Here is a 13,859-nt window from a genome sequence, read left to right as displayed (position 1 = left end):
AATTCTTCCTTGTGCTTTGGCTTCTCTACGCTCCAGTGCAATCTTCAGAGTATCTTCTGACATCCATTTTGGTCTTTTCTTCCTCTTCTGTCTCTGTAATGACCGTTTGCACTCTTCCTGGATGATACCTTTGACATCCTCCCACAACTCATCTGGTCTTTGCTCAAAAGTTTACATTATAAATAATATAAATCCTGAGTATTTGAACCAAAAGGAGCTTTGGTGATGCAGTAGCTAAGTATTCAACTGTTAACTAAAAGATCTATAGTTTCAAACCTACCAATTGCTTCATGTGAAAAAGATCTAGCAATCTGTTTCTATAAAGGTTACAGCCTTAAATAGCCTATGAATCAATTCTACCCTGTTTTTTTTTTTTTTTTTTTTTGGTTAATATGAGTCAGAACCAACTCAACAGCAATATGTAATGTATAATTGAACTATTTCACACTGGTGAAATTATACTTTGCCTTAATATAGTAAAACATTTCAAACCCCATCCATGGCCAGTCAGTCATGATTCATGGTGGCCCTCTATCAGGTCTCTGAACCAAGAACTCTTTAAGGGAGAAGACTACCTATCTTTCTTCCATAGAACAGCTGGTTTAGTCCAACTCCCAACCTTTTAGTAGGCAGCCCCTCACTTAACACAGTACCCAAAGGGAATGTCTTTATTCTCTTAATATATCAGTTATATCATCTCACTTGGATCAAGAGATGATCATGACTTTGATGATAAATATTTTAATAATGATACAGTCTCTATTAAATGCCAGGCATTAACAAGAAAAATAAGTCTGTCTTGGAGAGGGAGAAACCCATTTTCTCCTTGGATGCTAGAATTTTGAAGCTCTGTCTCACATATTCTGGGCACGTGGCCAGGAGAGACTGGTCCTTGGAGAAGAGCATCATGCTTGGAAGAGTGGAGAGACAGTGCAAGAGAGGAAGACCCCAGATGTGTTATTGAAACAATATCTGGAGAAATGGGGGTTGGTGTGCTGGAGTTAGTGAGACTGGCTCAGGACAGGGCAAGGTTCAGAGACGCTGTATTTAGGGTTAACTCAATGGTACATAACAACAACAACATATACTAAACCTATGCTTTAAATAACATTATCTTATATAATGTTAACAATGTTAATAAGTATTATTTTTCACTGTATATAAACTGGAGAATCTAAACAGCTAGCCAAAAGTAACATAATTAATGAGTTCTAGTTCCAATATTAAAATCCTCCAACTTACACATAATAATAATATGAAGATGCATAATAATGCTTATAAATATTAATTCCTTCACAAATATATATTTTTATATTTCTGCATATTATAGGATATTTAAAAAATACCTTTTAATATTCTTGGCTTTTATGTGTGTGCCCAAGTTCCTATCTTTCTCTTGTCACAAAATTTCTGTTATAAGGTGAAGCAATACCTTAATAATGTTCAATACTGTTAACTTCAAATACAAAAGAAACAATTTTTTTGTATAATCCATATAACAACTGCCACTAAAGCTTTTAGAATCCATTATATATATATATATATATATATATCACTTAATGTGCTGCAATCCATGAGGCACATATTGCAATATTATAATGATACTATACTTGATATTGCATAATTTAAAGTGAATTATGATTATAATAAAATCATAAAGGAGTCTAGTAGTACTTGAAAATAATTTTTCCACAGCTACAAATATAACTGATACAGAACAAAGTAGCGTCTTACATATACTAATTTTAAATACCGGCAAAGCAATTGTCCTAGTTGCAAACTCTCCAAAACATATCTATTAGATTTAGTTATATTTGTATGTCTGAAAAATGCATACTGTTCAATGAGAATCTGATGTAATTATTTTCAAAGTCTTGAAATGAGTGCTCAAGGATTATTGATCAGAATCACATCAACTAATGGTTTAATCAACAGGTCACCTACAAAAAGCAATGTGAATTCAATTGATATACTGCTGTGCTTACATTGCAAAATGATTTATTTCTTTCCTAGACATAATTATAAAACTGTAAGATATTTAATCATACATTGGACATTTCTAAGAATTTCATTAGGACTTTGTTTTCAACTTTAATTGAAATGTTCTTGAGAGTAACCTACATGGAACCAAAATGAGGATAGATGTGGTGCCTTTAAAACAAAGAGACCTAATCTTGTTAGTACTTATACGATAAATTAATGGCTCTGGGGACCTACAGTTATGTTTTCATATGCCTAGAATTCCCTTTGCCAATTCATTTAATGGAAGGGGAACACTCTCAAAAAATTAATTGTTAACTGGTATAAAGCATTAACAATTTATATCATTATCTTCATTTTTTTGGGAGAAACCTTGCAATTTTATGACTGTGATTAATGCAGTATTTCCTTTTCAATGCAGGTAAATGGTTTAATTATGGAATCATCTTTCTCGTCTTGATTTTGGATCTTAACATGTGGAAGAACCAGATATTTTATAAACCTCATGAATATGGACAATATATTGGCCCAGGGCAGAAGATTTATACGGTGAAAGACTCAGAAAGTTTAAAGGATTTGAACAGGACCAAGCTCTCCTGGGAGTGGAGGTCCAATCATACCAACCCTCAGACTAATAAAACCTATGTTGAGGGAGATATGTTCTTACACAGCAGGTACATCGGGGCTAGCCTAAATGTCAAGTGTCTGGCCTTTGTTCCAAGTTTGATTGCTTTTGTGTGGTTTGGATTCTTCATCTGGTTCTTTGGGCGCTTTTTGAAAAATGAGCAAGGCATGGAGAACCAGGATAAAACTTACACTCGCATGAAACGAAAATCCCCTTCGGAACACAGCAAAGACATGGGAATTACTCGAGAAAACACCCAGGTGTCAGTGGAGGACCCCTTGAATGACCCTCCTCTGGTTTGCATCAGGTCCGATTTCAATGAGATCATCTACAAGTCTTCCCACCTAACATCGGAAAACTTGAGCTCACACTTGAATGAGTCTACGAGTACAACAGAGGCTGATCCGGAGCCAACTACTTCTAGAAGTTCTCCTACGAACTAGATTCACTTACTTGGATATAGCACAAAAAAAAAAACAAAAAACAAAAAACCCCAACCTTGAGTGCTTGAGTGTAACTTTAAAGAGTTAGTCTTTCCTTTTGTAAATGTCTTGTTTACGTAGTATTAGGTTACAAAATAGAAACAATGCCACAACGGTGCTCAACATGCTTTTTCTAGGACTCATTGTTTTCTATTTGTATTATAATCCACGTGCCTACTGTATATCTAACAGTCCTCTAGAAATTGCTTTTCACAATTGCACAAGCTATTTATTTACTGTTTTTGGGCATAGTGGAAGATTAGATGATTACCTGTGTATCTGATGTTCAACCATAGTGGTGCCTTGAGACATTAAACTGTTTTTACCTGTACCAGGAATAAAGTGTGGGATTGTTCTCTAACCTACTACATGTGGGGTTTTTTGTTAATTTTGTTTGCATCCAATTACTTTAATCTACACTTAATGTCTGAGCAGGAGATATATATTGCCAAGATGTGGTTTAGAAAGCACCTCTTGGTTTCTTATTCAGCTGTGAAGTTGGTGACTTTGACAGCTGTACTGCAGAGGAGCATGGTGATTAGCTGGTAATTTTTATTGGCTGTCTGCCAAATACAAATACAGATGCAAAATCCAGTAAGAGGAGAATGATAATCCAGCATGGGTCACTACTTGTGAAATGTGACTTTCTCCAACCAGTGATTGCAATTAAGTGATAATACCTTATTATGTTTTCCTAATTAAAGATAAATCGCTACTTGATTAAAAATCCTGCCCTTTACCTTTGGGAACAAAGGTTAAGAGGTACAGTTGGGTGAATTCTCAAATTTATTGGCATTTATACACAGCCCTACAAAGAACAAGGAAGTGGAGCTTTAATCATGTGAAGATTGCACAGCCCACTATCTACAATGTTTGTACATCTTTCTGTAAATATAACTCTGGACAGTGAAAATGAAAAATAAAAATCATGCTGAGCAATCTTGGGAAGTAGGAAAAAAAGATATGCATGGGAAAATGTTCAGTGACTTCTTGTGTGTGTATGTGTCTGTTGGTTTGTTTTTTTAAGAATTAAATACCGCACATTAATAAAAAAGAATTATCCATCAGTGATTATGTGATGTCATTTTATTGTTCATTTTAGAAAGAATCAGTCATGTCTTAGTTTAAGAACAGTTCTCTTAAAAATGGCTTTTTAAAGCTTGATGCCTTGTACATTAAGAAGTGGAACAGTTCCAAATTGCTTTTAATTTTGTTCTGTAAACTGTGGCTTTGTGTACCTCGGGGCAGAGAGGAAGAATGAATCATGATTAAGGCAAATGTATTTTCCTATCATATACTGACATAGCTGTATTTTACATTTATGATTTTAAAATTTCTCTTTTGCTTTGACCTATCTGCTTTTAAGCTTACACCATGCTGAATTTAGAGTGCATAATAGAACTATGCTTTTCTCTGTCAGGTGAGAGCTAGCTTTAATAAACATCTTTCTATAATTGTTTACTAAACAGTTGGCATCATGCCCCTCCTGTTTCTTTTACCCCTAACCTAATAGCCATGTATATCTATGACACTGGAAATGAAGAGATCAAGCACACTATATTGTCCCACTGACCATACACTTCTACTTGGCTTGCTATTCCTAACATACAGTAACATTGCCTATTAGCAAATATTCATGGCAGTTAATACAACCTAAGATTCCATTTCTATTTCTTATAAGCCACTGCTTTTAGGATGCAGAAGGAGAGTGCTTATTTTCAGTTTTTGTTCAATATGAAAATATAATTTCAAAATCTCTTTATGTATCTCAAGGAAAAGGTATTTCTGTAAGAACATCTATTTAGAAGTAAAATTAAGGCAGGCAGTGGGCTTTTGCTACCAATCCCACTATTTCATATTTAGCCAAGACCTCAACAGCCCACCAGCTTTACATCTCTCAGTTTCTATGCTGAACTGATCCCTACTAAAGTTTCAATTCCTGGCCCAATCGGAATATTGCACTTTCCCCTTCATGTTGTAATTTGGCTTATTTCACCATTGCATCATGATTTCCTCCACTTTTGATCCTCAGGCCCCAACTCTGACCTGTTAGCCACCCTACTTTTAGCAGGAAAAGGGGAGGTCAATTTTCTCTTTCTGCAAATAAACATACTTTCCTAATTTAACCTCTATTTCATTTTTTTAACATATTTGAATACATAGAGTTTTGCTTAAAAGTTCATGAAAAGTTGAAGGGTAACCAAAATAGATAGGAGAAAAAAGCTCATAAATTGTTGCCATCAAGTCAATTTTGACTCTTGGAAACCCCCACACCATGTGGATCCGAGTAAAATTGTGTTTTGAAGGATGTTCAATAGCTGGTTTTCAGAAATTTGTAACACACTCTTTCTTCCAAGGTAGAAAGTGAACTCAAATCTCCCAGGATTTACTTAGCAGATAAGCCTGTGAATACTCACTCCACAAAGATACTCTCTTAAGTTCTTTAGCACTGAGGTTTGTAAGGACTTGCTTTCATGATTAAGCAACTAAACCCCCAAATCTACTACTGTGGAACTTAAGAGAGTAGATACTCTCTTAAGTTCTTTAGCACTGAGGTTTGTAAGGACTTGCTTTCATGATTAAGCAACTAAACCCCCAAATCTACTACTGTGGAACTAATTCCAACTAATAAATCACTCACTCATTGCTAGTATTTTGAAGCTCTGTCTCACATACTTTGGGTCCATGGCCAGGAGAGACTGGTCCTTGGAGAAGTTCATCATGCTCAGAAGGGCAGAGGGATAGCGCAGGAGAAGATGACGCTGAGGAGATAGATTGATACAGTCACTGGGCCAGTGTAGGGGTCGGTGTGTTAGAGTCAGTGAGACTGGCTCAGGAAAGGGCTGTTGTATATAGGGTCACTATGGGTCACAACAGCACATAACAACAACAAACATTGCTATTGAAATGGAACCACCTTCTAGATGAACATCTTTTAGACTTTCACGTCTGTAAACCTCATGGGAGGAGATTGCCCGTCTTACTCCTTCGGAGGCTTGTGCGTTTGAGCAACCAAAGACATGGAACCTTGGGATTAGGAGTAAAATTCCCAACAAACTAGGCCACCAGAACTCCCAAATCCAAACTAATAGCAACTCCCTATTACTACAGTATCTATTCTTTTTCTGTCATCCTTAGGCATTGTCCAGCTCATGCATAGCAAGTAATTGAAAAGACCTTACTTGCATCAGGTGCACCTTCGTCTCCAGACTTACATAGTTGCTTCTAAGCACTCTGGAATGGTCCATGACAGTACATTTTTCCAAGACAAGTTGTATTTTGATGTCTTGACTGCTGGTGCTAAGAGTGTTGAATGAGGATCCAAGACAGCAAGAGCTTCAGGGCCTCCTCAGTTTCAGAAAGCAAGGTTGTCTCGTCTGCATAACACAGTTTGGGTGTTTCTGTTTTGTTTTTTTTTATTAAATAATTTTTTTAATTTTATATTGGATTGCTTACAAAGTTCTTCTATATTGTGCTTAATCATATGCTTCATTCACAGTTTCATACAATAATTTCCATTCATTATATTTTTTAACTATTTTTTGTGAGTTTGCCATCAAATTAGATCTGATTGCTACAAGAGGAAATTTCCCTTCCTTCTCCAGCAAAGGATCTGGTGGATTTGAACTATGCACCTCTGGGATTGTAGTGTAGCTTCTTGCCACTAGGCCACCAGAGCTCCCTATTCTTTTTCCTCATTCATTGTATTGTATGAACTTAATCAACATTGAATTACGCCCATTGCCCATGTCTTTCTGGATCCTTGCTGGATCCTTCCCACTTCCTTTACCCACTTCTCCCTCCATCCATTGAGTTGTCCAACCCTATGACATTCCCTCTACCCATCCCCTCCCCCTGATCCTACCCTTTCCCTCATGGATCCTCACACGTTTTACCGGGGATCTTTCTATTTGTATAATAATGGTTTTATACAGTATTTGCCCTTAAGGGACTGAGTTCACTCACAGGTCATTGATGAATCTTTCTCCAGTCCTGATGCCACATTCCTCCTCATAGATTCCAGCCTCCCAGATGATCTTCCATACACAGATTGAAAAGGTGTGGAGATTGGACACATCCCCAACATACACCTGTCCTGATTTTGAGCCATGCAGTGTTTCCTTGCTCTTTTCTAATAAGTGCTTCCAGAATGGTCCAAGTATAGGTTTCCCATGAGCACAATTAAGTGTTCTGGGATTCCCACTCTTCTCAAGGTTAACAATTTGTTGTGATCCACACAGTATAGTGTCTTTGCAGAGTCAATGAAACACAGACATTCCCCTGGTTTAAGCTAAGATCCATGGAACATGGCCTAAAATGTTTTAGTTCCACAGCCCCTTCTAAATCCAGCATGCACATCTTGCAGTTCTCTGTTGATGTACTGTTCCAGTCATTTTTGCATAACCTTCAGTAGGACCTTGCTTGTGTGTGATATTAATGGTATTGTTTGATAATTTTCACACTCTGCTGGATCACTTTTTTTTTAATGGGAGTCAAGAATTGATGTTTTTGAGTTGTGGTGCTGGAGGAGAGTATTGAAGGTATCGTGGATTGATAAGAGAATTAACAGGTATTGCCTGGAGAGGGTGAAACCAAACTGCTCCTTAGAGACAAAGATTTTGAAGCTCAGTCTCATACTATGGGCATGTTGCCAGGAGGGACCAGTCCTTAGAGAAGGACATCATGCTTGAAAGGGTGGAGGGGCAACCCAGGAGAGGAAGGCCCCTGGATGAGATGGATTGATCCAGTAACTGGAGTAGTGGGAATAGGTGTGTTGGAGATGATGAAATTGGCTCAGGATAGGGCAGGATTCAGAGCTATTGTACACATGAATTGCAGGCAACTTAATGCCACATAACAAAAACACATGCCAGAATATAACAGTTTTATAAAAATATACAGAGCTAAAATCTTTACAGAAGTAACCAAGCCTTTATCTCACAGAGCAGCTTGTGAGTCTAAAATGGCAATCTTTAGGTTGACAGCCATGCTTTTTAACCACCATGTGACCACTATAATTTATAATTGATAACTATGATAATAAAGTCCACTTATAGATGTTGCTCAGCCTAATAAATCTTTAACTCTCTCAGTTATTGAAAATCTCTGGTTTTGTTTAACACTTATGTTAATAAAATTATCATTTTGAGTGTTTTATGTGCAAATAAATTATCACATTCGATCCTGAAGGTAAACATGGCTAATTCCACTTTACAGATGCTGACCACGAGACTGAGAGAGGGTTAATAGCTTGTCCAAGATCACAACTGGAAAAGAACAGAGCTAAGATTTGACCCAGGCCTTCCTGACTTCAGAGTTTCTTATTCTCTATTACAATAATTCAAAACCATCCATCAAAATTAGACTATTTCAAACATGAGCTTTAGTGAGGAATAGTTATAAAACCGTAAGATTCTAGATTTCCTGCAGTTCTTATTTAACAAGGATCTAAATTTTAAAAAAAAATCTAACAGCTGTCTGAATGCTACTTAAGATTAAATGACATAAAATATTCGTTTCATTACAAGTGTGGATTGTTGTTATTGTGTGCCACACTGTTGGAATCGCCCGACAGCTGATCCTCTCGTGGGTTTTCAAAGGCAGTTAATCACACAGGAGTAGATTGTCCATCTTTCTCCAGAGGAGCAGCTGGTGGCCTCCAGTTGTGTGCCTTCAGGATTGCAGCACAGATTTTTCCAAGTAGGCCATCAGAGCTCAGGTGTGGACTAGCTATGTGAAATTGTTCACTAAAGGTCAGTAAACAGTAAGGCACAAATAAGCCATAAACCTGTGTCTATCTTGCTGAGTGTTCCATCCCTGTCAGAGAGTATACATTAGAAAAGAAGCTTTGGTTCTATAGGAAAGTGATGTGAGGTTGAGTGAAATACAGATGCCAGCCATACCTAGAAACAGAATCTTTAATGTGCTTGGGGGAAATGTAAATTTGTTCACTCTTGATTAATAAATAAACCCAAGTAAACTTGTGCTTACCATGCCTAGTAGGTAATCCTACACTGATTCATTGCTATTGTTTGGATTCAAGCTATGTTAACAAAACCACAACTCAGCTTTTTCCCCAGCATGATTTTCAACATTGGACTTGGTAGCCTTCATGATTTCACTTTCCTCAGGGAAGGGAGAGGAGCCCTGCAAGTGTTGTGGGTAAGGTGTCCGGTTGCTCTGAGGGAGAAAGAGAAGGCCTTCGCTCCCATACAGATTTAGAGCTTTGGAAACACTATGAGGCAGTTGTACTCTGTCCCACTTTTCTCTGTAAAAAAGGGCAGAATTTAGACTTGACAGAGTTGGAACCAGCTCTGTGGTTACAGATTTAGGTTGGTCTCCTTTCAAGGAAGAGGACGTGCTGTGTTCTACTTCTTTTGCGCACATCCCAGGCAAATGTCAAGGGAGGACTATTCAAACAAAAAGAAAAGACTGATTCATGGTCAAGTTTAGAAAGCATTTAAATGTGGATTCTAGATTTAGAAGTGAAATTTTGCACTGTTGATTAGTCTTTAATCTTTATCCAGATGGGCAAGCTGTATTGTATTGTTGTTTGAAAACTTGCCTCTTGACCAGTACAAGCCTTATCTTCTCATCCACAAAATGGGGCTGCCTCTCAGGGTTTTGATGAAGTTTGAATAATACTGTAAGCTTTATTCTGAAAAGTGTAACAAGCCAAGGAGACGGGAAGTGATCTCAAAGGTGCAGTCTCCCTTAGCCTCCAGTTCCAAGCTGTCAGTTAAGCCCCTGCCACCCGCCTTAACCAACACCACTCAGGCTGATGCTGCCAGTATGGTAAGACTGTTTACTCTCAATTTTCTGTCACCCTCTGGCTGTTTTGAACTGAAAAAAAAAAGCTGCAATGTAATCCTTTTTCACTTCTAACAAGTTCAGATCCCTTAGTTTAAAGCAAGTGGTTAAATTGTCCAAAATCGATGGCCATAATCCCTTGGAGCTGCTGGGCCAAACTTATTCCTCAAGCTTTCCTCTGCTTTAAAGTTCTAAATTATTTCCTTCTTTTATGATTGCTTTACCAGCTTCTCTTACCAGAACTTTCTCATCATGCTAGTAATCCCCCACCTTTCATAAATCCTGAAGTGAAAGTGCTTATGTCTTCGGCATTTACGAGAAGCAGCACACACACCTGAGCTCCCTGCACTTCAGGCTCTCCAAAGGCTATGTTTGGATGCATCAAAGCATATGTTTCTGAATTGGGATGTCTTGTCTTTTAGAAAGAACCTGCCTAAATAACCCATGGAATCAGGGCAACACGATGACAAGCCATGGTAGTAGTACTTTATGGAATGGCATTTTAATAATACATATCAGGGTTTTTCATTCCACTTAGTGGACTATTTGTTTTGAATGTAATATTTCATCTGAATAGTCCAATTCACACCACACAGAGAAGATCTGTATTAAAATGAGATTATTCTTGTATAACACATATTATATGAGAAAAAAGGAATAGCAAAATCAAGAAAAGTAGCTCTTGGAGAGGACTGGTAGCCTAGTGGTAGGAAGCTCTGCTGTAGTCCTGGAGACATAGTTCGAATCCACCAGCTGCTCCAAGGAAGAAGGATGAGCTGTCTCTTCCCAGATGATTTACTGCCTCTGAAGACACCCTGGAGGGTCATCTATGAGTTAGTTCTGACTCCATAGCACACAACAACGTTGTTGTTGCTGTTGTTATGTGCCATCGAGTCGTTTGTGACTCATAGCGACCTTATGTACAAGAGCCCTAAACGTTGTTCTATCCTGTGCCAACCTCGCTGTCTCAAACACGTTCATTCCCACCTTCCCACTCACAGAGCCGATCCATCTCATCGGGGGTCTTCCTCTTCTCACCGCCCCTCCACTCTCCCAAACATGATGTCCCTCTCCAAGGACCAGTCCCTCCTAGCAACATGCCCAAAGTATGTCAGACAAAGCTTCAGAATCCTTGACTCCAGGGAATATTCTGGCTTCACCCTCTCCAGGACAAACCTGTTTGTTCTCCTAGCAGTCCATGGTATATTCAACACTCTTCTCCAGCACCACAACTCAAAGGCATTGATTCTCTTACTATCATCCCTATTCACTGTCCAACTCTCTGATGCATAGCATGTAATGGCAAAGACTGTAGCCTGGATCAGGTGCACCTTAGTCTCCAGCCTGATGTCGTTGCACTTCAGTACTCTTGAGAGGTCCCTCACAGCTGACTTTCCCAATGCAATTCGTCTCCTGATTTCCTGGCTGCTGTTACCAAGAGTGTTGACTATGGAACCAAGTAAACTAAAACTGTTAACTATTTCAATCTCTTCACCATCCATACTGATGATGCCAATTGGCCCAATGGTGAGAATCTTTGTTTTTTTTTTATATTGAGCTTCAATATTTGTTGAAGACTGCAGTCTTTGACCTTCTGCAGCAAGCTCTTCAGGTCCTCCTCAGTTTCAGCAAGCAGGGTAGTGTCATCTGCATAACACAAGCTGTTGAGGAGTCTTCCATCAATCCTGATGCCACATTCCTCTTCGTATAGCCCGGCGTCCCGGATGATCTGTTCTGCATACAGACTGAAAAGGTATGGAGACAAAATACATCCCTGATGGACCCTTTTCTTGATTTTGAACTATCCAGTGTTTCCCTACTCTGTTCTGACGACTGCCTCTTGGTCCAAGTATAGGTTTCACATGAGGACAATCAAATGTTCTGGGATTCCCATTCTTCTCAGAGTCAGCCACAGCTTGTTGTGATCCACACAGTCAGAAGCTTTTTCATAGTCAATGAAGCACATATAGACATTCTTCTGGTATTCTCTGCTTTCTGCCAAGATCCATCTTACATTAGCTATAATATCCCTAGTACCACAACCTCTTCTAAATCCAGCCTGCACATCTGGTAATCCTCTGTTGACATAGTGTTCCAAACGTTTTGGGATAATTTTCAGCAGAATCTTGCTTGCATTTGATATCAATGAGATTGTTCGATAATTTCACACTCTGTTGGGTCACCTTTCTTTGGAATGGGAACAAATATCTATCTCTTCCAGTCATTTGGCCAGCTGGCTGTCCTCCAGATTTCCTGGTACAACTTAGTGAGCACATCCAGGGCAGTGTCTATTTGTTGAAATAAATCAATTGGTATTCAGTCAACTCCTGGAGCCTTGTTTTCTGCCAATTCCTTCAGAGCAACTTGAACTTTCTCCTTCATCACCATAGGTTCTTGCTCATATGGTCTTCCATGAAATTCCTGTGTGTCAGCCAATTCCTTCTGATACAGTGACTCTGTGTACTCCTTCCATGTTCTTTTGATACTTCCTGGATCATTCAACATTCTACCCAAACTATCTTTAAGTATTGCCACCCGTGATTGAATTTGTTTTTCAACTTCTGCAGCTTAAGAAACGCTGAGCGAGTCCGGCTCTTTTGATTTTCTGAGTCCAGCTCTCTGTACATTTCATTATATTATCTTTCTTTGTTGTCCCAAGCTGCCTTTTGAAATTTCCTGTTCAGCTCTTTGATTTCTTCCTTTAGCTTTGGCTTCTCAGCACTCTAATGCAATATTCAGAGTCTCATCTGACATCCAACTTGGTCTTTTCTTGTTTTTCAGCCTTTGTAATGATCTTTTGCATTCTTCATGGACGATTCTCTTGATATCCTCTCAGAGCTCATTTGCTCTATGCTCATTGGTGCTCAAGGCTTCAATCTTGTTCCTGAGATGGTTTTGAAATTCAAGTGGGACAGACTTAAGATCAAATCTTGGTTCCTGTGGACTTGACTTAATTTTCCTCAACTTCAGCTTGAATTTGCCTATGAGTGGTTGGTGGTCTGTCCCATAATCAGCACCCGGCCTGGTTTTCACTGCTGATATTGAGCTTCTCCAGCGAATATTTCCACAAATGTAATCGATTTGATTCCTATGCATTCCATCAGGTGAAATCCATGTGTATAGCCTGTGTTTGCATTGCATCATAGCCTGTGTTTGTTTCTTATAAAAGGTATTTGCAATGAATAAATCATTGAATGTGCAGAACTCTATCATTCTATCTCCAGCCTAATTTCTCTCACCGAGCCCATGTTTTCCAGCTACTGATCCTTCTTCCCTGTTCCCAACTTTTGCATTCCAGTTGCCCACTATTATTAATGCATCTTGATTGCATGTTTGATCAATTTCTGATGGCAAAAGTTGGTAAAAATCTTCTATTTCCTCTTCTTTGCCTCTGGTTGTTGGTGCATATATTTGAATGATAGTGGTATTCACTGGACTTCCTTGTGTGCATATGGATATTGTCGCTCACCACATTGTATTTCAGGATAGATCTAGAAATGACATTTTAAATTATGAAACCAATCCCATTTTTTCTCACCTTTTCATCCCTGGCATAGTAAATCATATAATCATCTGATTCAAAATGTCCCATGCCAAGCCATCTCATTTCACCAATACCTGGAATGTCAATATTTATGCGTTCTATTTCTTTCTCAACAATGTCCAATTTTCCTACATTCGTGCTTCTCACATTCCACGTTCCAATCACTAGTGTCTCCTTACAGCTGTTTCTCTTTCTCCGTGTTTCCATTTCTAAGATCTCAGTTTCAATTGCCATGTCTGTTAGTCCAAATGATAATCTAAGTGTGCTCTTTTGTACATAGGGTTTTCGAAGGCCTATAATTTCAGAAGTGGATGGCCAATCCTTCTTCCTTGTCTGTCTCAATTTTTAAATATATATAATAATATCTGACAGACAAGCATTCTACAGAAAAGAGTAGATGAAAGACATTTACCAGTTA

The 13,859-nt window shown here is 38.5% G+C and overlaps 1 protein-coding gene across 2 annotated transcripts in view; it reads left to right on the top strand.

The window, feature by feature from the left end:
- Positions 1 to 3,048, top strand: part of TMEM117 (transmembrane protein 117) — an 841,252-nt gene extending 838,204 nt beyond the window's left edge. For both annotated transcript variants that reach the window (XM_006888182.1, XM_006888183.1), the window contains one exon: positions 2,402 to 3,048. In XM_006888182.1, the coding sequence (XP_006888244.1) occupies positions 2,402 to 3,048 (647 nt within the window). The remainder of the gene's footprint in view (positions 1 to 2,401) is intronic.
- The last annotated feature ends 10,811 nt before the right edge of the window (positions 3,049 to 13,859 follow it).

Source organism: Elephantulus edwardii, unplaced genomic scaffold (genome assembly GCF_000299155.1).
Source record: "Elephantulus edwardii isolate Elephantulus edwardi_28Jun2011 unplaced genomic scaffold, EleEdw1.0 scaffold00065, whole genome shotgun sequence".
In the NCBI taxonomy this organism is placed as follows: Eukaryota; Metazoa; Chordata; class Mammalia; order Macroscelidea; family Macroscelididae; genus Elephantulus; species Elephantulus edwardii.
Note: the sequence above shows the minus strand (reverse complement) of the source record. Positions and strands in the feature narration are given on the sequence as shown.